The sequence below is a fragment of the Bison bison genome, unplaced genomic scaffold (genome assembly GCF_000754665.1).
Source record: "Bison bison bison isolate TAMUID 2011002044 unplaced genomic scaffold, Bison_UMD1.0 scf7180017864043, whole genome shotgun sequence".
NCBI classification, from domain to species: Eukaryota; Metazoa; Chordata; class Mammalia; order Artiodactyla; family Bovidae; genus Bison; species Bison bison.
The window spans coordinates 7666715-7692942 of record NW_011494615.1 but is presented as its reverse complement, the minus strand read 5'-3'; the positions used below and the strand labels follow the sequence as shown (position 1 = coordinate 7692942).

General features: G+C 44.0%; 1 protein-coding gene across 1 annotated transcript in view; it reads right to left on the bottom strand.

Moving 5' to 3' along the window:
* GLB1 (galactosidase, beta 1) overlaps positions 1 to 26228 on the bottom strand; it is a 104232-nt gene that overhangs the window by 71540 nt on the left and 6464 nt on the right. The window contains exons 3-6 of the mRNA XM_010835584.1: positions 5231 to 5400; positions 3417 to 3567; positions 2814 to 2874; positions 1530 to 1624 (exon numbers count right to left, since the gene is read on the bottom strand). Coding sequence (XP_010833886.1) covers positions 1530 to 1624; positions 2814 to 2874; positions 3417 to 3567; positions 5231 to 5400 — 477 coding nt within the window. The remainder of the gene's footprint in view (positions 1 to 1529; positions 1625 to 2813; positions 2875 to 3416; positions 3568 to 5230; positions 5401 to 26228) is intronic.

The window sequence follows — 26228 nt, the reverse complement described above, 5'->3', positions numbered from 1 at the left end:
TGCGAAGAGTTGACTCATTGGAAAAGACTCTGATGCTGGGAGGGATTGGGGGCAGGAGGAGAAGGGGGCGACAGAGGATGAGATGGCTGGATGGCATCACCAACTCTATGGACATGAGTTTGGGTAAACTCCGGAAGTTGGTAATGGACAGGGAAGCCTGGTGTGTTGCAGTCCATGGGGTCGCAAAGAGTTGGATATGACTGAGTGACTGAACTGATCTGAACTGAAGCTTAACCGGTACAGACTCAGGACAGGTTGGGGGCAGTGAATGCTACCAGTAGTACATCCCTCTGGGAATAGCAGCCTGGCCTTTCTCTACCACGCAATGTCAGAACAGGCACCCTGGTCAGCCCAGCCCTCTTGTTGCAACCTGCATATTTGTTTGTTTGTTTTTTGGGTGGGAGGGGGGCTATCCCACACAGCTTGTGGGATCTTAATTCCCTGACCAGGGGATGAACCCAGGCCACAGCAGTGACAGTGCAGAGTCCTAACCACTGGACCGCCACGGAGCCCCTTACAGCCTGGGTCTTAAGTGCACAGAAGGGGCCAGGCTCCTTCCCCACAGTGACCATCCCTACGAACAGTGAACAGTGCTGGTTCCAAGTGCTGGCCCACATTCCCCTAGGGAGCACTGCATACATCCCATGCTGGTCCGGGACACAGCCAGTTTTACATAACATACTCTCTGCAGTAAGAGAACCCTTGCAAATGACCAACAGACATGGTTTTGTTTGACCTAAGTCATTTTACAAATATCAAAAATCACTGCAGGTCAAGTGAACTGATCTTTCTCTTGGAACACCCTTGCCACATGACAGACTCCTCCTTCTACCAGTCACTGCAAAGGGAAAAACACATGGAAGAAGGAAGGTGAGGGCAGGAAGTGGGAGGAGAAAACACAGTGGCCCCAGCTCACCGCATCCTCTTTCTACACCCACGGGAACCGACGACCGAGGCAATACAGACACCAAAGCGGGTCGGTCCGGGCTGCGTCCCTGCAGCCAGAAGGCGCTGTGGGAGCAGAGAGGGGCCAGGCTGCAATCCTTACTGCCACCTGCCAGCTGCGTGACCTTGGCCAAGCCACTTAACCTCTTTGGCGATGATGGCTGGGATAACTGAATGGCATCTGTAGGGCGGCCAGCACAGAGTCTCACACAGAGAGCATTCAAAAATGGTAAAGCCCCCTCAAAATGCAATTTAAATCAAAGTACCGTCTGTGGCATTGCCTCTTAGAGATAGACATAGGAAGATAAACAGCAAGGACCTTACTGTAGAGCCCAGGGAACTATATTCAACATCTTGTAATAACCTATATTGGAAAAGAATCTATATCTGTATATAAAACCGAATGATGTTGCCGGACACCTGAAACTTACATAACATAGCAAATCAACTACACTTCAGTTCTAAAAATTAAAAAGAAAAAAAGAAAGAAAGAAAGAGTCACATGTGGCTTCCATCTGCTTCACTCCCGTATACTGTGTGGATAAATGGAAATCTCCCCCTACCAGCCCGGGCTCCATGATTACCTGCACTGTTATAATCGGGCCTCCATTCTTATAGAGGAGGGGTCTCATCTTGGGCAGAAGGACCCCCAGCCACTTGTCCACAGCCGCAAGGTAATCTGGAAAACAGCCAGGTTTAACACCATCACACACCTTTTTACTACAAAGAGGCACCATGCACCCTGTTATCCTGGGGCTGGCAGCAGAGATCGAACAGACTGATTCAACCACTACTTTCTGAAACGGGGGTGTCACGTGCACCGCAAGTCTGATAAAAGCTGTCCTGCCTGGAGTTGTCCGCTCAGCGGAGCCTTCAGAGGATCAGCCTGATATCGGCCCCTGCCGCTAGGGCCACAAGCCTGCAGCACAGGAGGCATCTGCCCGTGTTTGTTGAATGACTGAATGATGGGTCCTTCTCTGTCACAGCTGAGTTTTTAAAAAATTAAGTTCTAATCAACTATACATTTACACTGTCAAATGGGGATAAGTATGCAGTTCACAAAGCTGCTGTAAGTATTAAATGAGCTAGTACATGGGAAAATACTAATAATATACTAAGAGTGTAAAACGTGTGGGTATACGCTAAGAAGAAAAGCCACACAGAGCATAATGTACTAGTCTTTTATACAGCAGATTTAATCATTGTTAGCTGCTGTTATTACCAGCTTCATCCCCAAGAGAAATGAAGTCTTCAGAAGACAGAAAAGCAGCTAGGAACTCTACTGAGTCCCCTGCAGTGACCTACATAGAAAAAGAATCTCAAAAATATGCATATGTGATTCATTGCGCTGTACAGCAGAAAATACCACCACACTGTAAGTCAACCATACGCCAGCAAAAATAAATACAGCGAATCGGGGCCTGCAGACCGGTCAGGGTTTATAGCTAGATAAGGGGAAAAACCTATCACTCACAGATCACTCTGTAAAAGTAGATGAAGAGAGATCCAGTGACGCCACCAGAGAAGCTACGTCTGCCCGTCTAGTTAGCTGGGAGTCATCCCCATCAAGTCAGACTGAGAATGGAGGCAGAGAAAGCACTCAAGTCAATCAGTCAACCGCAAACAGGGCCCAGTGCTAACTCAAAGAGTTACCAAGGCATCGACAAGATCTAGTTGAGTTGTCCGAACAATCCTTCTTTCCTACACATTCAGCGTCTGGTGGAGAATGATGGACACCCACACTTTTACTAAACTTTCAGAAGCATTCACCCAGGAGTACCCCAGCCTTTGAAATATTGTATCTGACCCTTTGGATATAAAGTATCTGAACTTTCTTAAATTCTCTCACAACATCTCTAACAACTCACCTGGATCCGAAGAACGGAGAACAATAGATTTTTTCTCCAATAGCCAAGCAGGTAATCCTCCCTAGGATGGGGAAACAAGCAAACAAATTAAAAAAAGAAACCACTTTAAAGTCTTAGGGGAGATAGAAATTATTAATACTACTAGCAGTGAGAGTAAAGAAAAAATGTGTCATGGAGAACGGGTATTTGAGGTAGGCTTTCTGGTTTGTAACTTTCAGGGCAATTAGAGATTGTAAACATAATAAAAAATAAGATCACTCTGCATGAATGCAGTGTTTTAAGAATCAAAGATTTTTCTATAGATTACTCCACTGAACCTCATATCTACCCTGTGGGGCAGACAGAGGCCACTTTATGAACTGCTCTTAACAGATGAGGAAACTGACTTCTGTCTGTGACCACCAGGAGGAGGACCCATGCCTTCTCACCCCTCCCTGTTCCTCTCTGCCTGGCCACCACCTAAGGTAAAAGACACCTGGGCTTTCTTAGCTACAGGCCCGTGCTATCTGGAATGAGACTTATCCACACCACTTTCATTCCCTTTCCCCCAGAGCCCTGTCTGTCCACGCACTAGGCAGACGAGGCCAGGTTAGCCACACTCACCATGTCCCACTCTGCACAGATGTAGGGTCCAGGCCTCAGGATGACCAGCAGTCCCAGCTCATGTGCCAGCTGAATGAAATGTTCCACATCATGGTCCCCGGAGAAATTGTACTGTCCAGGCTGCAGCTCATGGAAGTTCCAGGCCACGTACCTGCCAAGACGCACACAGCCCCTTCCTGAAAATAGCTCACAATTCCAGGGGTCCCATACATATTTCCGAACCACTCTGCAGAACTATAAACCCACAGGGCATACACAGACATCTTCCTAAGGCAGCCTCTTGAGAAAAAACTCTTGTTTTGAGTTTTCACGGTAGCTACCCAGATAATCAAACTTGTGGGGACACTTTTAAGTGTATGCACCACAAAGGATGCCCATTCCTATTTAATGCTTGATTTAATTAAAAAAAAAAAAATGTATATATATATATATATCGAGTTCCCTTGTGGCCTAGTGGTTAGGATTCCGGGCTTCCACTGACAGGGCTGGGGTTCAATATCTGGTTGGGGAACTGAGATCCTGCAAGCCGCACGGCGTGGCCAAAAAACAAAAAATACATAATTGCATGGACACAAACTTCTACTGTGTAAAAATTATATATGCCTGTGTAAGGCTTAGGAAAAATGAAAGTATCTGTGTTAAGGTCATAAGCGATATACTTACTTTTTGAAAAATGTTTTTCAATAAAAATGGAAGAGCCTCCAAGCCCTGTGTCCTCCTAACCAAAAATTTTATCAGGAATACCCTGAAGGAGGTAAAGTGACCAAAACTCTGACCAGTTTCCCTGGCTGCCTGCAGCAAGGGACACAAATTTAAATACAAAGCTACCCATTGCCATCACAAAGGTCTCTCTGGTGACCCCTGACTTATGGTTTCAGGGTTTCATGGTTCCCTGGAGCCATTTTGGTCTCCTAGAACTTAGTTTAGTTTTAAAACTTTAATTTTAGGGCTAAAACTACAGACAGGCCCCAGTGGTCCTACAACCAGAAAAATGAAGGGGATTCTCCCTAACCATCTGTCCCAGGAATCTGCTGCTGGATTTTCTCATACTTTATCTTTGAAAAGTTATCAGCAATCCACATCAGCAATGCAGAAACCAGAGTGGCCAGGCACCCCAACTTCCTTCTCAATTAGTCATTTTGAAACAAACAGAAGAGATGAGGAGAGATAGTTATTGGGGGTGATTCTGTAACCCTGGGCCATAGAATCACCCCAGCAGAACCACAAAGACAAACTAGGTTTCAGGGATCTACCCAACAAGGCATGTTCCCCTAGGAGCTGAGAGGAGCTACGGCCACCTACAAACACCCTTATCTTTAAATCTCAGCTGGATTTCTGTCCAAAAGCACATGCCTCGGCAAATTTCAGTTTTATCAGCTGCATTCGGCTGACTTGGAGAAATGGCATCATCCATGTCGTTTGTCCTGCACACAGCAAATCCTCAATCACTGTTACTTCCCTCTGCCTTTTTAAGCTGATATTCATTTTATGATTTCTGCTGACAAAGTTCAAGGTTGGAAGAAGTAGTTAACTGTCTAAAGAAGCGACACCCAAGCCCACGACAAACCTCTCCCACGATACTGTGCATGCTAAGGCATTTCAGTTGTGTCCGACTCTCTGCGACACTGTGGACTGTGGCCTGCCAGGCTCCTCTGTCCATGGGATTTCCCAGGCAAGAATACTCAAGTGGGATACCAGACCATGCTATGCCCGTTCTGAGCAACGAAACCTCTGCACAGAGAGATGCAGCTGGTCCCCCACTCCAGGTGCGCGTGTCTCTGCCTCGGAGGGGAGCCCAGTGCCCTCCTACTTACGTCTGGATGGCGTTCAGCCCAGCCATCTTCATCTTCAGCAGCCGGTCCTTCCAGTAGAAGCGGGGCACACGGAAATAGTGAATGCTTCCCGAGATGTAGCGGAAGGGCTGGCCATCCTTGAGGAAGCGGTTACGGCGGTAGTCGATCTGGAATGTTCTCTGGGTGGCGTTCTACAGAGCAAGGATTGGACCACATGAGAACTTCCACCCTCAGAAAGCAGATGTTTGGACGGTGATGAGGGACTCCCTACCCGTTTAGTTTATGTGCGTGCCTGGTTCTGGGCTATAAAACAAACCACTGCTGAGACAGGGCGAGGAGGACCTACACGCAAAGTTCCGGAGGCTGGCACCAATGTGACAATCAGTGGGCGGTGGCAACACACACATGGACACACACACACTGCCTCCCCCGCCCCCTGCGGCCGCGCCCTGCTGGAGCCCTGCATCTCCCTCAGCAGGAATGTCACTATGCTGAGAGCAACAGACCAGAAGTCCGAAGCCCCGAAACCTTTTCCTAGCTGCTGCTCTGAGCCCCACCATGACCGAGCATCCTTCTCTAACCCTCTGTCTCTTCATCCATAAAAAGGCACGATGCCAGACTAAATGAAATCGAAGGCAATATGTGAGACCCAGTTTGTGAATCATGAACTCAATCTGGGTGATCAGAACTTTTTTAAATGAAAGAGAGCAGAAAAAAGAAAGAAAAAATCAGTATTACACATAGTAAAGAGACAAGGGTTATTTAAAAAATTGTATTTTATTGAAGTAGTTGATTTACAGTGTTGTATTAATCTTTGCTGTAGATACACATCTTTTTTCATATTCTTTTCTATTATGATTTGCCACAGGATACTGAACATAGTTCTCCGTGCTGTACAGCAGGACCTTGTTGTCTCTGCACTCTCTACATGATGGCTTGAATCTGCTGACCCCAAATTCCCAATCCATCCATCCCTTCCCCAACCCCCTTCTCCTTGGCAACCACAAGTCTCTTCTCTACAAAGATAAGTGTTATTTTATGAAACTTTAGTTATATAGGCATATATAGATTTGCATATGGATGTATATCTCTGCAGTGTTGCAATGTAAGTTGTATTTCTAGAATCAAATCAAATTTCAAGAAACACTGTTTGGGGATCACTGGAGAAGGCGAAATGCTAGGAGTTGAAAGAGAAGACCTCAAAGGGGAGGCCGACTTTTAGGTAGAATAGAACACTGCCCTCTGGTGGACGGAAAAAGGCAGCCACAGACCTCATGTCGCAACAGGACCAGGGTTACAAATTGCTGTTGTTTAGTCGCCCACTCCAGTGTTCTTGCCTGGAGCATCCCAGGGACGGGGGAGCCTCGTGGGCTGACGTCTATGGGGTCACACAGAGTTGGACATGACTGAAGTGACTTAGCAGCAGCAGCAGCAGTCGCTAAGTCACATCCAACTCTTTTTCAATACTCTGGACTGTACAACCCACCAAGCTCCTCTATCCATGGGATTTTCCCAGGCAAGAATATTGGAGTGGGCTGCCATTTCCTTCTCTAGGGGACCTTCCCAACCCAAGGCTACAAGAAACCATTTAATTAATGTCCTCCATTGTTAACAATGGTTATGGTTTTTCCAGTAGTCATGTACAGATGTGAGAGTTGGACCATAAAGAAAGCTGAGCACCAAAGAACTGATGCTGTTGAGCTGTGGAGCTGGAGAAGACTCTTGAGAGTCCCTTGGGCAGCAAGGAGATCAAATCAGTCAATCCTAAAAGAAATCAACCCTGAATATTCACTGGAAGGACTGATGCTGAAGCTGAAGCTCCAATACTTCGGCCACTTGATTTGAAGAACCAACTCACTGGAAAGGAGACCCTGACACTGGGAAAGATTGAGGGCAGGAGGAGAAGGGGGCGACAAAGGATGAGATGGTTGGATGGCATCATCACCTCAATGGACATGAGTTTGAGCAAACTCAGAGACACAGTGAAGGACAGGGAAGCCTGGCATGCTACAGTCCATGAGTCGGACACAACTTAGCGACTGAACGACAACTGTTGGTAAAATTTCTTGTGCATCTTTAGGCATTTTTTAAAAATCTTTTTTTCGTAGCAGCATAACAGTCCATGAAACTTTTGAGTGTTGCCCTTGAAGCCGTATCTGGAAACAACCGTGAGAGCAGGGGTCCTAGATCCCACTTGGCTTGAAACCCAACTAGAGAGCTTAAGTACTGTGACTGTGGGACTTCCCTGGGGGTCCAGTGGTGAAGACTCTGCACTTCCACCGCAGGGTGCGTGGATTTGATCCCTGGTTGGGGAACTAAGATCCCGCTTGCTGCAGGCATGGCAAAAAAAAAAAAAGCATTGTGACTAAAAGTTAAACAATTCAGAGACTGCTAAGGGACAACTGGAAAGCTTTACTAACCAAAAATAAAAAACTAATTTAAGAATCATTTTTTCAAATGCCAGAGTGTCAATATCCCTTTATTCTTCCAGTAAGCAATGCTTTAATCGCCATCCAAAACCCAGAAACTAACAAAAATATAAAAATTATTTCATATACCAAGTTGCCCAATGGATGATTTTAAAAACACCTCAAAGCATGTATATGCCTAAATATCAAATAAAGGTTTCCCACAAGTTCTGTGAGTTCAAAGGCAGCTCAGAGGTTGGGGAAATTCTTTAGACCGATAGAAAGGGAGGGAGCGACTTTGGGTAGAACTGGGAAGAGGAAAGGGCTGTCTGAAGTCTGCTGGTTGGGAATTTCCTGGCTGTCCAGTGATTAGGAATCTGCATGTTCACAGCTGAGGATGTAGGTTAAATATCTGGTCGGGGAACTAAGATCCCACAAATCTCCTTGTCTAAGAGAAGTAGTTCAGAGAAGTAGGAAATGAGCTTAGAGAGAAGTGTTCTGTGGCTTAATTCCACAGAACAGAGCAGCACCACCATCTTTGCATTCACACAACCTCAAAATACAGCCCAAACATCAACCTAATAACTATTTATAAAAATTACAAACACCTACTATGTGCTGAGTAATAACAGGGGAACCACACAGATGCAGCCGCAGCCCACGTGAAGCTTCTGTCTAGCGAGGAAGAAACTCAAGAATCAACACAATGAGTACTAGATGATTAAATGAGGATAAAACCACCAAGTTGTATACCTTAAACATACAGTTACCCAATTACATCGAGTACAGCTGGGGGATGGGATAAGAGCAGAAGATGGCAACAGTAATAAACAGCTTGTAACCCAGGCCTGGGGGACAAAGAAGAATTTCCCAGAGGAAGGAACACCTCAAATTGTGATTCTCAACCTTGGCTGCACATCAGAATCATCTGCCCAAGCTTTTAAAAATAGCAAAGTCAAACCTCATCGCTCAGGCATGCAGATGTTAATTGATCTTGGGTGGAGCCCAGGCCTTGGCATTTCTTAACACTGCCCAGATGATGCAACGTATGGTCAGCGTTGAGAACGCCTGGTTTAAGCTGAGCCCCAGAATGAAGACGAGTTAGCCAAGGAGAGGTGCAAGGCAGGCAGCAGAAACTGGGAGCCCTGACAGAGAGGGTGCAGCACTCGGGCAGGGAGTGGTGGAACAACACAGATAAAGCACAGTGACAGCCGAAACCGCGAGACGGGACAGGCCAGACCGAATGAACTCTGACCTCCCATCCAAGGGCCTGGGCTTTATGCCGAGCGCCACAGACAGCACCTTAAACAGAGGACTGATAGGAGCAGACGTGTGTTTTCAAATACTTGGCACTCTGCTCTTTTCCTGAAATGGCCATCAAGGAAGCAGAGTTGTGGACCCTGGTGGCGGTAGCGACGGGTCAGGTGGGCAGGAAGTGGACCCCATAGGACTCATGGGTTGGTTAGATGCAGGATGGACACAGGGCCTAAGCCAGAGGCTCCCACTGGCCCTGGGCAGAAACAACTGAGCCTTTTCTTTAAAAAAGAGAGGGACTTCCCTGGTGGTCCAGTGGTTGAAACTCCATACTGCCAATGCAGGGTTCAATCCCTGGTCAGGGAACTAAGATCCCATATGCCATGCAAGGCAGCCAAGAAATCAAAACATATTAAAAAAAATTATTTTTAAAAGAGAGAAACTTAATAGATATCATCTGGAACAAAAAGACTGCAAGGATATTAACACCTATGAGTTCATAATGATTCACAGAGGGGAAAAAAGAATTCACCAGTCACTTTTGGAGACTGCGAGAGTACCAACTCATTACTCCAAAAATGACAAGCAAAGGGAAAAAGCCAAGCAGGTTATTTCCCTTTTCACAGAAAAAATATATTTCAGGGTAACCAAGAAGTTGACAATGGAGAATTCTTCACAGAATTCTAGCTAATAAATGGCAACAGAATAACAGAATCTGAAAAACATCCTTTCCTAACCTTAAGTGAAATAATAGACTTAAGTTGTAATCATCAGTTCAGTTCAGTCGCTCGGTCGTGTCCAACTCTTCACAACCACATGGACCACAGCACGCCAGGCCTCCCTGTCCATCACCAACCCCTGGAGTTTACTCATACTCATCTCCACTGAGTTGGTGATGCCATCAAACCATCTCATCCTGTGTTGTCCCCTTCTCCTCCCGCCTCCAATCTTTCCCAGCATCAGGGTCTTTTCAAATGAATCAGCTCTTCGCATCAAGTGGCTGAAGTATTGGAGTTTCAGCTTCAACATGTCTTTCCAATGAACAGTCAGGACTGATCTCCTTTACAATTGACTGGTCGGATCTCTTTGCAGTCCAAGGGACTCTCAAGAGTCTTCTCCAACACCACAGTTCAAAACATCAATTCTTTGGTGCTCAGCTTTCTTTATAGTCCAACTCTCACATCCATACATGACCACTGGAAAAACCATAGCCTTGACTAGGTGGACCTTTGTTGGTAATCATCAGTGTATGCTAACACCATCATCAAGGTTGAAGGAATCTTATAAGAAGGGATCAGGCAGATGTGATCCCTCTGTTCATGCCAACCTCATGAACGTGGAACAAGCAGACGTGACTCTCACGTTGTGGTTCAGGAAGATGTACACAGCCCCACCCTGAAGCAGTGCTCATTGTTGAACTTTAATCTCAACTGAACCTGAATCTAACTCTAACACAAGGAAGTAAGAAGCCAAATCCAACATGTGGGACATTTTAAAGTCCCATGGTAAGAGTTACTCTGAAATGTTGATGGTATTAAAACAAAATAAACTAATTGAAAATAGCAGTGCTTGGGAAGGAACATTGGGGCATTTTCTGGGGCAACGGTAACATCCTAGAGCTGAATCAGGGTTTGGGATTACCAGGTGTATGCGTTTGTCAAAACTCATCAAGCGGTGGGCTTCCCTGGTGGTCTAGTGGTTAAGAATCCTGTTGCCAATGCAGGGGACGCGGGTTCAATTCCTGCTCCGAGAAGACCCCACATGCCTCATGGCAACCAAACCAGTGCATCATAACTACCGAAGTCTGTGCTTCCACAAGAGAAGCCACCACACTGAGAAGCCCATGCACGGCAACTAGAGAACAGCCCCCACTCGCTGCAACTAGAGAGAGCCTGCACACAGCAACGAAGACCGAGCACAGCCAAAAATAAACAAATCTTAAAAAAAACACAAAACACTGTTAAATTAAAAAATGTCTCATGCATTTCACTGTATGTAAAGTCAGTAGTAGTGAAAGTTGCTCAGTTGTGTCTGACTCTTTGTAATCCCACGAACTGTAGCCTGCCAGGTTCCTCTGTCCATGGAATTCTCCAGGCAAGAATACTGCAGTGGATAGCCATGCCCTTCTCCAGGGGATCTTTCTGACCCAGGGATTGAACCCAGGTCTCCTGCATTGCAGGCAGATTCTTTACCATCTGGGCCACCAGGGAAGGCCCATGTAAAGTTTACCTTAAAGGGAAAAAGGCTGAGTAATACTCCATTGTGTATATGTACCACTGCTTTCTTATCCATTCATCTGCTGATGGGCATCTAGGTTGCTTCCATGTCCTGGCTATTGTAAACAGTGCTGCGATGAACATTGGGGTACACGTGTCTCTTTCCCTTCTGGTTTCCTCAGTGTGTATGCCCAGCAGTGGGATTGCTGGATCATAAGGCAGTTCTATTTCCAGTTTTTTAAGGAATCTCCACACTGTTCTCCATAGTGGCTGTACTAGTTTGCATTCCCATCAACAGTGTAAGAGGGTTCCCTTTTCTCCACACCCTCTCCAGCATTTATTGCTTGTAGACTTTTGGATCGCAGCCATTCTGACTGGTGTGAAATGGTACCTCATAGTGGTTTTGATTTGCATTTCTCTGATAATGAGTGATGTTGAGCATCTTTTCATGTGTTTGTTAGCCATCTGTATGTCTTCTGTGGAGAAATGTCTATTTAGTTCTTTGGCCCATTTTTTGATTGGGTCATTTATTTTTCTGGAGTTGAGCTGTAGGAGTTGCTTGTATATTTTGGATGAAACTGGAGCCTATTATACAGAGTGAAGTAAGCCAGAAAGAAAAACACCAATACAGTATACTAACGCATATATATGGAATTTAGAAAGATGGTAACAATAACCCTGTGTACGAGACAGCAAAAGAGACACTGATGTATAGAACAGTCTTATGGACTCTGTTGCAGAGGGAGAGGGTGGGAAGATTTGGGAGAATGTCATTGAAACATGTACAATATCATGTATGAAACGAGTTGCCAGTCCAGGTTCGATGAACGATACTGGATGCTTGGGGCTAGTGCACTGGGACGACCCAGAGGGATGGTATGGGGAGGGAGAAGGGAGGAGGGAGGAAGGTTCAGGATGGGGAACACATGTATACCTGTGGCGGATTCATTTTGATATTTGGCAAAACTAATACAATTTGTAAAGTTTAAAAATAAAATAAAATTTAAAATAATTTAAAAAAAAAAGGGAAAAAGGACTCTAAACAAATATTGACCTTTAGGTAATGATTTATATGCTGATATATTTCAGAGGAAGTACACTTATGTCCACAACCAACTCCCAAATGCATTTCCAAAATAAGACAGAGTTGATGGATGCAGTGATGGATGGAGGGATAGACTGACAGTAACATGTTAATGGGAGAATCTGAGTGGTGAGAATATGAAATGTTTTCAACTCTCTGTATGTGTGAAAACTTTTCCAAGTGAAATGTTAACACAAATTAAAAAGTTGGGTCAGGAAGAATTGGATAAAGGTGGTCAAAAGGCACAAATTTCCATTTACAAGGTAAGTACCAGAGATGTCATGTACAATATGATGACTCCAGCTAAGAATGCTGCAGGATCTATAGGAACATTGTTAAGAGAGTAAATTCTAAGAGTTCTCATCACAAGAAAAAATTTTCTTTCTTCTTTCTTTCCTTTTTATTGTATCTGTACGAGAAGAGGGATATTACCACCTACTGTGGCAATCATTTCACGATATGTAAATGAGTCAGGCATCTTGTTTACCTTAAACTTATACAGGGATGTATGCCAATTATTTCTCAATAAAACTGGGAAAAAAAAAAAGCTTAAAATGTGAACTCAGGGGACTTCCCTGGCAGTCCGGTGGTTAAGACTCTGTGGCCCCAATGCACAGGGTGTGAGTTCAATCTCTGGTCAGGGAACTAGATCCCACAGGCCACAACTAAAGATCCCAAGTGCCGCAACTAAGAGTTGGCATAGTCAAATAAATATTTTTAATTAAAAAAAACACACATCTACATCAGCTCCTGTGGATAGTCCCTTGGGAACTCATCGTGCTGTATGCTGATAGGGTCTCATCTCAAACTCATCGCTCAAGTCTTTGTGACTTCCCACCCCAAAGTCACTGTGGATGGTGACTGTAGCCATGAAATTAAAAGACGCTTACTCCTTGGAAGCAAAGCTAGGACCAACCTAGACAGCGTATTAAAAAGCAGAGACATCACGTTGCTGACAAAGGTCCCTCTAGTCAAAGCTATGGTTTTTCCAGTAGTCATGGATGGATGTGAGAGCTGAACCATAAAGAAGGCTGAGTGCCAATGAATTGATGCTTTTGAACTGTGGTGTTGGAGAAGACTCTTTAGAGTCCCTTGGACTGCAAGGAGATCCAACCAGTCCATCCTAAAGAAATCAGTCCTGAATATTCATTGGAAGGACTGATGCTGAAGCTGAAGCTCCAATACTTTGGCCACCTGAGTCAGCAAAGAGCTGACTCATTGGAAAAGATCCTGGTGCTGGGGAAGACTGACAACAGGAGGGGAATGGAGAGCCAGGATGAGATTGTTGAATGGCATCACTGACTCAATGGAGCAAACTATCTCCCTTTGAGCAAACTCCAGGAGATAGTGAAGGACAGGGAAGCCTGGCGCACTGCAGTCCATGAGGTCACAAAGAGTTGGACACGACTGAGGAACCAGAGATCAAATTGCCAACATCCTCTGGATCATCGAAAAAGCAAGAGTTCCAGAAAAAGATCTATTTCTACTTTATTGACTATGCCAAAGCCTTTGACTGTGTGGATCACAACAAACTGGAAAATTCTTAAAGAGATACCAGAGCACCTTACCTGCCTCATGAGAAATTCATGTACCTAACATCCCAAGTTCATTGACCTAACATTCCAGGTTCCTATGCAATATTGTTCTTTATAGCATCGGACTTTACTTCCATCACCAGTGACATCCACAATTGGGCACTGTTTCCTCTCTGGCTCCATCTCTTCGTTCTTTCTGGAGTTATTTCTCTACTTTCCTCCAGCAGCATACTGGGCACCTGCAGACCTGGGGAGTTCATCTTTCGGTGTCATACCTTTTTGCCTTTTCCTACTGTTCATGGGGTTCTCAAGGCAAGAACACTGAGGGGGTTTGCCATTCCCTTCTTCAGTCGATCACGTTTTGTCAGAACTCTCCACCATGACCTGTCCGTTTTGGGTGGCCCTACACGGCATGGCTCATAGTTTCATTGAGTTAGACAAGGCTGTGGTCCATGTGATCAGTTTAGTTAGTTTTCTGTGATTGTGGTTTTTATCCTGTCTGTCCTCTGATAAGGATAAGAGGCTTATGGAAGCTTCCTGGTGGAAGAGACTGACTGTGGGGGAAACTGGGTCTTGTTCTGATGGGCGGGGCCATGCTCAATAAATCTTTAATTCAATTTTCTGTGAGAGACTTTGTACTTTTGGGCTCCAAAATCACTGCAGATAGTGACTGCAACCTTGAAATTAAAGATCCTTGCTTCTTGAAAGAAAAGCTATGACCAACACAGACAGCATATTAAAACACAGAGACATTACTTTGCTGAAAAAGGTCCATCTAGTCAAATATATGGTTTTTCAGCAGTCATGTATGGATGTGAGAGTTGGACTATAAAGAAAGCTGAGTGCCAAAGAACTGATGCTTTTGAACTGTGGTGTTGGAGAAGACTCTTGAGAGTCCCTTGGACTGCAAGGAAATCCAGCCAGTCCATCCTAAAGGAAATCAGTCCTGAATATTCATTGGAAGGATGATGCTGAAGCTGAAACTCCAAAACTTTGGCCACCTGATGTGAAGAACTGACTCACTGGAAAAGACCCTGATGCTGGGAAAGATTGAAGGCAGGAGGAGAAGGGGATGACAGAGGATGAGATGGTTGGATGGACATGAGTTTGAGCAAGCGCCAGGAGTTGGTGACGGACAGGGAAACCTGGCATGCTGTAGTCCATGGGGTCGCAAAGAGTTGGACATGACTGAGTGAACTGAACTGAACTGAACTGGACTGTAGCCCGCCAGGCTGCTCTGTCGGTGACATTCTCTAGGCAAGAATACTGGAGTGAGTTGTCATTCCCTTCTCTAGGGAACCTTCTTGACCCAGGGATAAAACCTGGGTCTCCTGCATTGCAGGCAGATTCTTTACTGTCTGAGCCACCAAAGAAGCCTGTTTTACTTCTAGGACTTCCCTGGTGGTTTTACTTCTGGGGCTGCTGCTGCTAAGTCGCTTCAGTCGTGTCCAACTCTGTGCGACCCCATAGACAGCAGCCCACCAGGCTCCCCCATCCCTGGGATTCTCCAGGCAAGAACACTGGAGTGGGTTGCCATTTCCTTTTCCAGTGCGTGAAAGTGAAAAGTGAAAGTGAAGTCACCCAGTCATGTCCGACTCCCAGAGACCTCATGGACTGCAGCCCACCAGGCTCCTCCGTTCATGGGATTTTCCAGGCAAGAGTACTGGAGTGGGGTGCCATTGCCTTCTCCTGGTTTTACTTCTAGAGGAATCCAAATTAAGACAATTTGTTCCAGAAGTGGCCTAAACAGCAGATCCTCATGATGCTGAGTCTGTACCTGGATTTCTCATTTCCTGTACGTCAAGACAGCAGTGAGAACCCTGAAGTAGTGCTAAGTGGAGGGGGCAACAGCCTCTGGTATGCAAACGCACACACCGAGGCCCCACCCATACAGGACTGGGAGGAGACACAGGCAGATAGGAGCTGGCGTCTGCCTTAGCTTTCCCTGTGGGATGGGGCTGAAGGACGGGGTGCTGGTAATTGTAAGGACTTTGAGCTTGGCTGGCTTTTATTAACCGATTGGCAGTTTTGAAGAAAGACTGGCTGACAGGCTCAAATCATGCGTACATGGAGGGCATTCTGTGAGTGCTAGAGGCTTCCGTGGCAATGTTGAAAGAGACCTACATCTCCTGCCAGAAAGATAAGGCCAGGACTTAATGGGGTAGAGGGGAACATGGTGTGCGGATCTTGAGGGGACGGAACACAAGGAGGAGAGAGGGGAATATATGGACATGGCTCACTCTCCCAAGATTTGTGAGCTTTCATCTTGGTAAAGGCATTCAATCCAGTCCCTTGCTGTTGGAACCGGGTGCCTGGGAACTCGGACTTGATGTTGACATATAGGAAATGAAGTGAGGTGCCAGGACTGTGTTGCAATCCTCAGGAATGTGTGAGACAGCTCTAAGAGATGAGAAGGTAAAGCCGGTGACCAGACACCCCACCATCTGCCTACACTCCCAAGCCTGGCCAGATAACGCACCCTTCCCTAAGGAAGGCTGCAGGGAGGAGGCCCTGGAGACCTCAGGTCCCCTGAGGGCTGTGCTCTGTGGGTAGGCAAGGGCAGAAGACACTCCTTTGTGTCTCTGAGGGTGATGAAGTGCTGACATACCCAAAGAGGGGCCACCTAACCACCAGTGGCCGGTGGACATGATCACCATCTCTATGACTGGTGGCAACTGGGGTGTGTTGACAGAGATGACCTCAGGCATGGGCTCAGAAACCACAGCATTCCGAGAGGGTGAGACAGTTGGGCAGCCAGTGGGGCTCCAGCTTGATGTGTCTCACAAGAGACAAAAAAATCAGTCACTCATGAACAAACGGCTGAGGTCAGCCACCACCATGGGAAGTCACGACTCCTTCATCCAGGCCCCAGCTCTGAGGCGGGAACCGACAGATGGAAGGGAGGATCCCCTCGCGGAAGGGCCCTGTGATGCCACCCAAGTACACATGATAAAAACTCCTTCCCCAGTGGGACTTAGGGCACCTTTGTCCTAAGGAAAGGGCACCCTAGACCCTGTGAGGCCTGTCCAATGCAGTCTAGGCTGACACTGATACCAGGGCTCCTGAAATGCTGCCATCCCCACCTTGTTGCTCTTTGGGAGACCACAGGAAAGGGCCACGTCCTTCTCACAACAAGTCAGAGGACTTACCCGATGGCAGTGTCACCAGTCATGAGTGTAAATTGGGATGGTTTCCCCAATGGCTCAGAAGTAAAGACTCCACCTGCAATGCAGGAGATGTGGGTTTGATCGCTGGATTGGGAAGATCCCCTGGAGAAGGGCATGGCAACCCACTCCCGTATTCTTGCCTAGAGAATCCCATGGACAGAGGAGCCTGGTGGGCTACTGTCCACAGGGTCAGAAAGAGTCGGACACAACTGAGTGTGCACTCAACTTACTTAACAACCTCCAGAACCTTCCACCTGAGTTAGAGCTCATGGTTGGGGGGAAGGGCCAGATGATTGTCCTGGAGCTACCCACTGCCCACCTCCACCTAAGAAATCTGAACAAGCCCACAGTTCCCCCTGAAACTGAAGATTCCTGGTGCCTCTTCCACAAACTCAGTGGACACCCTCACCACATCCGCAGTCAGATCACCTGTGAGCCCTGCCAGAAACAGGCTGGTGCGGGGAGACCACTTGTTTAACCGAGCACCAGCCCCAGGGGTGGCCGTGGAACGCCAACACCGCCTCTGGCATGTGTGACTCACTAAAAAGCATCAAAAGCAGTCTGTGAGTGGGCGTGACAGCAGGGCACCTTCTTTCTCTTGCTCCAGGGATCTTGTACCTGCCCTGCTCTGTCCCCTGAGACCTTGACTGCCAGGATACTCTCTGAGCTGTCACGACAGTCAAACAACAGCATGTTATTTAGACCTGGGGAGCAGTGACAAGTCTCCGAAGGAAAGCTTAGAAAAGCAGCAAATGGGGGGATTTATCTGGTGGTCCAGTGGTAGATCCAGCTTCTAACGCAGGGGACGTGGATTCAGTCCCTGGCCCCCGAAGTAGGACGCCACAGGGCAACAAAGCCCATGCCACAGCTAGAGAAGCCCATGTGCTACAAGGAAGACCCTGAGTGCGCAACTAAGACCTAACTCAGCCCAACAAATTTTAAAAAAGTTTTTTAAAGGGGGATAATACGGACAGATGCAGAACCAAGAGACGTCACCTAAGAGACCGCCTCTAACTGGTGCCTGTCAGAGCCAAAGTCAACAAGGAACATCCACCTCATGGCTCCAAAGTGACCCCTCTCCATGCTGAAGGACCTGAAAGGATCCAGCTTACTAGAGCCAGCTTCCTTAATCTCTGGGCTGTGGCACCACGAATGGGAGTAAGACAATCGAGGAGTGGGGAGAGGAGAAAGAGCGAAAGCTGTCTTCAGAGTTTACTCCCTCCAGATACATATAATGGAAAATCAGCCTTCTGAGCAAATTCCACCCCTTTTAAATAATTAGCACTGGAACCAAATACTGAAGAGTCACAGTTTTATTTCACATGCATTCAGGTGTGGGAGCATCAGTATTTACAATGCATGAAGTCATAGCACTCACTCAGGAATTCCAAGCAAGTCAAAGCCCACGCTTTTCCAAGCCACCCCCACCATCCCCAACCAATGAACACACTGCATGCCATACTGGAGAAAAAGAAAGCCAGAGTACAAGTAACCCCAGTCCAAGTACATCTCAGGTAACTCATACTGTCCAGTACAACAGTTTTAAAGTTATTGATAATGTTTAAGATTATTTCAGTGGTAAATAAGCCTTTCTTTTAAAAAATTAAACATCACATCAGTATTTACATCACCAGGTAATGCGCACATGCCTCAAGTTTCCTAATCCTCAGGGCTAAAAATGATTATATTTGCATTATTAGTGCACACTCCTCAACCTGAATAAAGAAAGAAAAGGAGATCAGTGCTATCACAGTTATGGGTCATGCTGATTATGTGAAGATACTTAAGTTGCTCACTATAATTCGGTTAAGCACCTCTTCACGGACCTCCATCCCTAGCCCCTACACACCCTCTCAACCTACCCCAGAGGCCCCACAGCCTGGAGAATCCCTGACATGAGCTGCTCAGCTCATGTGACAGAGACACAACCCTCCTAGGCTGATAGTACCCCAGGGGTGAGGGAAATGGGATTAAGAGAAGGGGAGAAGACAGGGGTGGGGGGTGTTTCCACTCACGGGCTTTCCCAGATCCCTCAGTTCACAGAACAAGGAGAAAGAGCAGCAGTGTTGCAGACAACTCTGAAACACACTTCCACTGTGCCAGAGCGGGAGTTCTTTCAAACATCGAGCCTCATGGAAGCATCATTACTTCAGACAGGCTGGAGGAGCAAAACCGCCATAGGGAAGGAACAGTGATAACCAATATGGATCTGGAGGAATCTGTGAATGATCTGCTACAGCTTATGTATTTACTCATTTTATTTATTTATGCCTGTCTTATTTCAAACAGATTTTTGTTCAGCCTTCCAAATGACCATGGATAGAAAGAATACATTTCAGTGGAAGAGGAAGGAAAAATGGCAGAATAGAAAAGAAATGAGCACAGTTGAGGATCAGTTCCCTATCCTCCAGGACTCACAGACATTTACAGATTTAATTCTACCCGCTCCTCTCAGAGAAGAGGGAAGTGCACATTTCATTAATTTTAAATAAAATTTAAAAATTAAAAAATATACAATAATTTTTAAAAGTTAAAAACAGACCTAACTTTCCACAGAGGAAAAGAATCAAGTCAATTTGAAATAGTATTTTAACTAAGGATAAAAATATATCTTGAGCTGCATTAAAACAAACAAACCTGCATCCAGTAGATTTCATCCTATTAACATTTCATGACTATTTTGAATTCATAAAATACACAATATGATACATATGTAATTATATTGCGTTGTTAGGAACCAAAATTTTCAATATAAAATAGAAGCAAATATAAAATCAAAGAAAGGGGGTACTCTTTCTGCCCCCTTCTGATGCCTATGTCAGAAGCTTTCTCTATCTCCTTTATACTTTAATAAAACTTTACTACACATTTTCTGCTATGCTTTACTAACTCTACCGTGTGCTTGTGTGAATGAATGGCACGCCCTGCGTGAAACAAGTAAGGAGCTCTGCTCTGCAGTTCCACGGTGATCTCATAGGGCTTATGGCAGAAACCTGTCGGGGCGTTATACGGACCTGCCAATGCCAAGAGGCACCCAATGTCTCCTTCGGGAACCGACCAGAAATGGGCAAAGCGTGTGGACCGAACTCTCCTTTCTCGGTCAAACTTTTCGGTCTCTTTGACCATTTCATAACTCCTTGGGAATAAAACTTTACTACACACACACACACACAAAAAAAATCAAAGAAAGTTAATTAAAAATCCTATAACCAGAAAATCTCTTACCTTCCACTCAATTTTGCTACGAACATAAAACTGCGTTTTCCTTTTTATAAAAAAAAAATTTATTTCCCAGCAGTAGCCACAGAAACAGCTTAGAAATGACAATAGCTGGTAGCACTTAGCTCATCTAGTCCCTTAAATTATAGTCTCTAAATATTTCCCATTAAAAGAACCCAGGGCTCCTTAAGAAATTACTTAATCCAAGTCTGGGTAGAATATATACAAAATAGCCCTAAACCAATCAATAACTATTATCAACAACAAAATTACATACAAGCCAATTTGAAAGGGCTCCTACTGGCTGAACATGGGCTATTTTGAGCAGCAAAAGATTTAAGATTTCTCTGGATTGAAACACTTCAGACATGTAAAAATAGCCAAATTCAGCATACTCCCTCTCACACAAAAGAAAAGCATTTTGGTCATCCTCAAAGTTTGCTGGGGTATCAGTTCATTATCCTGTAAACTGAAGACTGAAGGGGAAGAATCAGCATCTCTCTCGCCTTTGCTACAGACTTTTTCAGAATAACCAAAAAACTGATGAAGAGAATTCTTTGTAGATAAACCATAGCTAGTAAATACAGAAGAAATGATGTGATTAAAAATCCTCATTTTGGGGGCTGATGGCCAAATTATACCTCTTTTTGGTCACACTGTGTGGCTTGTGGGATCTTAGTTCCCCAATCAGAGATTGAACCTGGGCTCTGGAGCAAGAGCTCAGAGTCTTAACCACTGGACTGCCAGGGAATTCCCAGGATTATATTTCTAAGTGCCACAAAAATGCCTTCAAAATACAGAACTGAGGTAAAAGAAGCTTCCATTGTCTCTTGAATACATTAAAGCCAACTAATTATTCCTAGAAAGCCTACTTGGTATTCTGGCCTACTAAATTCTGTATTAAATGTATCAAACTTAAAAAATCACCATTTTACAGTCTCTATTAGACTAATGACTTCAGGCAACAATCATCAATGATTCCTGAAACCTTAGATGAAAAGATGATGTGCAACTTTCTGGTGGTGGGGCCAAGCTGACAACACCTGATCAACCTCAGCCTCACCGAAAACAGTGGCGTCTTCCTACCAAAAAGGGCAAAAGTTGAACGTGAATCTGTCCAGCTTGTAGCTCTAACTTTAATAGATGTCCACCTCTATCTGTTTACAGAAAATATGAAGGATAGTACATGTCAAACACCACCACAAATCCAAAATGTAGGAAATACCAAGATATAAATCCAGATAACTTGAATAAATAAATGACACAAAATAAGAAGAGAAGATATCTTAAAGACTTAGAGAGACTTATGAAATATATCATATATAGACCTTTTTTTTACCTCCTGATTCAAACAAAAGAATTATAAAGTGACACAATTCCTCAAGAAATCAAAGGGAAAAACTAAACCTCAAGCTAACAGAAGGGAAGAAATACTGCAAATTAATGTAGGGATAAGTGGCTCAGGCAGTAAAGAATCTGCCTGCAAAGCAGAAGACCCAGGTTCGATCCCTGGGTCAAGAAGATCCCCTGGAGAAGGAAATGGCAACCCACTGCAGTATTCTTGCCTGGAGAATTCCAAGGACAGGGGAGCCTGGCAGGCTACAGTTCATTGGGTTGCAAAGAGTCAGACACAACTGAGCAACTAACACTTTCACTTTTTAAGTGAAATAGAGAATAGAAAAAAAAAATCAATGAAAGTAAGAGTTCATCTTTTAAAAAGATCAACAAAATGGACAAATCTTTAGCTAGATTAAGAAAAAAGAGATAAAACTCAAAATTAGAAATGAAAGAAAAAGTACTACAACAGATGCTACAGAAATCAAAAGGATTACGAGACTATTATGAACAACTGTATGGCTATAAATTGTGTAACAATACAACCTACCAAGAAACATACAACCTACATAGACCGAATCAGGAAGAAATAAAAAATGTGAACAGACCAATAACTAGTAAAGAGACTGAATCAGTATTGAAAATCTCAAAGAAAAACCAAGAACCTGATGCTCTGAAAGTGAAAGTCAATCAATTGTGTCCAACTCTTTGTGACCCCATTAACTATACAGTCCATGGAATTCTCCAGACCAGAATACTGGAGTGGGTAGCCTTTCCCTTCTCCAGGGGAATCTTCCCAACCCAGGAATCGAACCCGGGTCTCTTGCATTGCAGGCAGATTCTTTACAAGCTGAGCCACAAGGGAAACCGAGGAATACTAGAATGGGGAGCCTGTCCCTTCTCCAGTGGATCTTCCTGACCCAGGAAATGAACTGGGATCTCCTGCATTGCAGGTGGATTCTTTACCAACTGAGCTAGGGAATTCTACCAAACATTTAAAGAATAATAATGCCAATCCTCCCGAAACTATTCAAAAAATTAAAGAGGAAGGAACACTTTTATTTTTATTTTTTATTTTTTGGAGGGAACACTTTTAAATTCACCCTATGAGAACAGCATAATCCTGATATCAATGCTAGATAGGACATAACAGAAAAAAGAAAACTACAGGCCAATATCCATATCCTTGGTTAATACTGATGCAAAAATCCTCAGCAAATATCAGCAAACTAAATTCAGCAACTCTTTTTCTTTCTCTTTGGCTGCACCACTTGGCTTGTGGGATCTCAGTTGCCTGATAAGGGGTTGAACTGGCACCCTCAGAAGTGAAACCGCCAAGTCCTAATTACTAGACTGCGAGGGGTTTCCCTTAGCAACTCTTTATATCAGTATATCATGACCAAATGGGACTCAGAACACAAGAGTGATTCAACATATGAAAATCAATGGGTTGCACCACATTAACAGGTTGAAGAACAAAAACATGATTGCTTCAGTTGAGGCAAAAATCTATTTAGCAAGATTCTATACCTTTTCATGGAGAAGGAAATGGCAACCCACTCCAGTGTTCTTGCCTGGAGAATCCCAAGGACAGGGGAGCCTGGTGGGCTGCTGTCTATGGGGTCGCACAGAGTCAGACACGACTGAAGCAACTTAGCAGCAGCAGCAGCATACCTTTTCATGATAAAACACTTAAACTATGCTGCTGCTGCTAAGTCGCTTCAGTCATGTCTGACTCTTTGTGACCCCATAGACGGCAGCCCACCAGGCTCCCCTGTCCCGGGATTCTCCAGGCAAGAACATTGGAGTGGGTTGCCATTTCCTTCTCCAATGCATGAAAGTGAAAAGTGAAAGTGAAGTCGCTCAGTCGTGTCTGACTCTTTGCGACCCCAAGGACTGCAGCCTACCAGGCTCCTCCGTCCATGGGATTTTCCAGGCAAGAGTCCTAGAGTGGGGTGCCATTGCCTTCTCTATTAAACTATGAATAGAAGAAAATTACCTCAATACAACAAAGGCCATATATGAAAATCAACAGCTAACATCATTCTCAATATGAAAGACTGCAAGTTTTTCTTTCACAATCAGGATGCACATTCTCACCACTTCTAGTCAAGATACTAATGGAAGTCCTAGCCAGAGCAAGGCAAGAAAAAGAAAAAAAAAAAAAAAGACATTCAATTGGAAAGGGAAAAGTAAAATTATCTCTGTTCACAGATGACATGATCTTACATGTAGAACACCCTAAAGAGTCTCCCCCAACCCCCATACACAAACAATTATTAGAACTAATAAATGAATTCAACAAAGTTGCAGGATATAAAATCAACATACAAGAATCAGCTGCATTTCTATTCATTGACAAGAACAATCCAAAAAGGAAAGTAAGCAATTCCAATCAAAATGGGATCAAAAAGAATAAAATGCTTGGGAATAAACCTAACAAAGGAGGTGAAAGACTCATACACTGAAAACTACAAAACATTACTGAGATTTACACAGACTCACATAAAGGGAAAGACATCCCGTGTTAATGGGTCAGGAGACTTAGTACTGTTAAAATGTCCATATTACCCAATGTGCTCTACGGAGTCAGCGTAATCTCTGTCAAAACATCAACAGCATTCTTTGCAGAAGTGGAAAAATTCATCCTCAAGTTCATATGGAATTTCAAGGAGCCCCAAACTGCTAAAACAATTTTGGAAAAGAAGAACACTGGAAGACTCATACTTGCTGATTTCGAAAGATATTACAAAAGTATAATAATAAAAACAATGAGTTACTGATATAAAGACAGACAAATAGACAACTGGAATAGAATAGAGGGGCGTGAAATAAACTGTCATGTATATGCTCACCTGGTCTTCAACAAGGGAGCCCAGACTACCCTGGGGAAAGGACAATCTCTTAAACGAAGTTTTGGGGAAACTGGATATCCACAAGCAGAAGAATAAAATTGGATCCTTACTTTACGCCATATACAAAAATAACTCAAAACAGATGAAATACCTAAACATAAAACCTAACAATTAAAACTCCTCAAAAAAAAAACCCCACAAAACCATGGGGGAAACTTTATGATATTGGGATTGGCAGTGACTGCTTGAATATGATACCAAAAGCATAGGCATCAAAATCAAAATAGACAAATAGAATACAAAACTTAAAAACTTTTTCACATCAAGGGATACAATCAATACAGTTAAAAGTGAGTTTATGGGAGATAATACTTGAAAATCATATATCTGGTAAGCAGTTTATATCCAGAATATATAAAGGCCTGCAACTCAAAAACAAACAAACAAAAAAATCAAATACTATGACTTAAAGTGGGCAAAAGACCTGAATAGACATTTCTCTAAAGATGCTATGCAAATAGCCAACAAGCATATGAAAACATGCTCAACATTACGAGTCATCAGAGAAATGCAAATCAACACCCACAGTGAGTTTGCATGTCACACTACCATCAGAAACAAACACAGATGATACATTTGGGTGAGGATGCAGAGGAACGGGAACACCGTACTGCTGGTGGGACTGCCAAGTGGGCCAGCTGCTATGGAAAGCGGGATGGAACTTCTTCAAAACGTGAAAAATAGGACTACTACATGACCCAGCAATGCCATTTCTGGGTATATATCCCAAAGAAGAGAGAGCAGGGTCTCAAAGAGACATCTGCACACCCATGTTCAAGTAGCACTATTCACAACAGGCAAGGGGTGAGAGTGATCCAGCTGTCCACAAGTAAACAAAATGTGGTAGATACATTGCAACATTATTCAGCCTTAGGAAGCAAGTCTTGGCACATGCTACAATATGGATGCACCCTGAGGACATTATGCCAAGAGAAACAAAAGACAAATAATGTATCATTCTGCTTATAGGAGGTACCCAGAGTAGTCAAATTCATAGAAACAGAATGTGAAGCAGGAGTTACCCGGAGCTGGGGGTGGGTAGGGGCATTGTTGTTTAATGGGTACAGAGTGTTAGATCTGCAGATGAAAAAGCTCTGAAGAGCTGTTGTACATCGATGTGAATATACTTAACACCACTGAACTGTACACTTAAAAAATCACTAAGATGATAAACTTTATCTTACGTGTTTTTTTAAATCACATACACAAAAGACAATTGAAATGATCAGAAAAAACCTGAAAACTAATCCTTATCCAGTTAACTGCATTTGAATCCTATACTTACCTATAATACATATAGCTACTTAATCCTCAGATAGTGGAAAAAAACACTCTTATTAAGAGGTAGAAGACCTATTATAGCTTCTAGCCCCAAGTCTCCTAACTATTAGACAATATTCAAGAATTACTATGAATTTCATCAGATATAACAGCATTATGGATATGCTTTTTAAAAATTGATTCATACTGAAGTATTTTAGGGCGAAATCACATTTTCTAAGATTTGTCTTAATATACTCCAGACAAAAACAAAGAGTGTGGGGCTGGGGTAGATGAGAAAGAACAGGGGAATAGTCACAAGTGTTGAAGCTGGGTGATGGGCACATAGAAACTCAGTTGCTGTTTTCTCTACTTTATACTTTCAAATTTTCCCAGTAAAAGACTTTAAAAAGAATAAACAAAATAAGAGGGGAAACGGATAGTTGGATGGATGGATGTTTGGAATAAACAGCAGTAGGATAAATGTACTGAGATTTTCCAACAATAGTATCATACTACACATGCTACTGTTAATTTTTAGAAAGTTTTTTAACTTGCATTTAACAGATATATTAAAAAAAAAAACTAGAATGAAATTGAAAGCCTTTTCAAGCTTCAAGTAAATG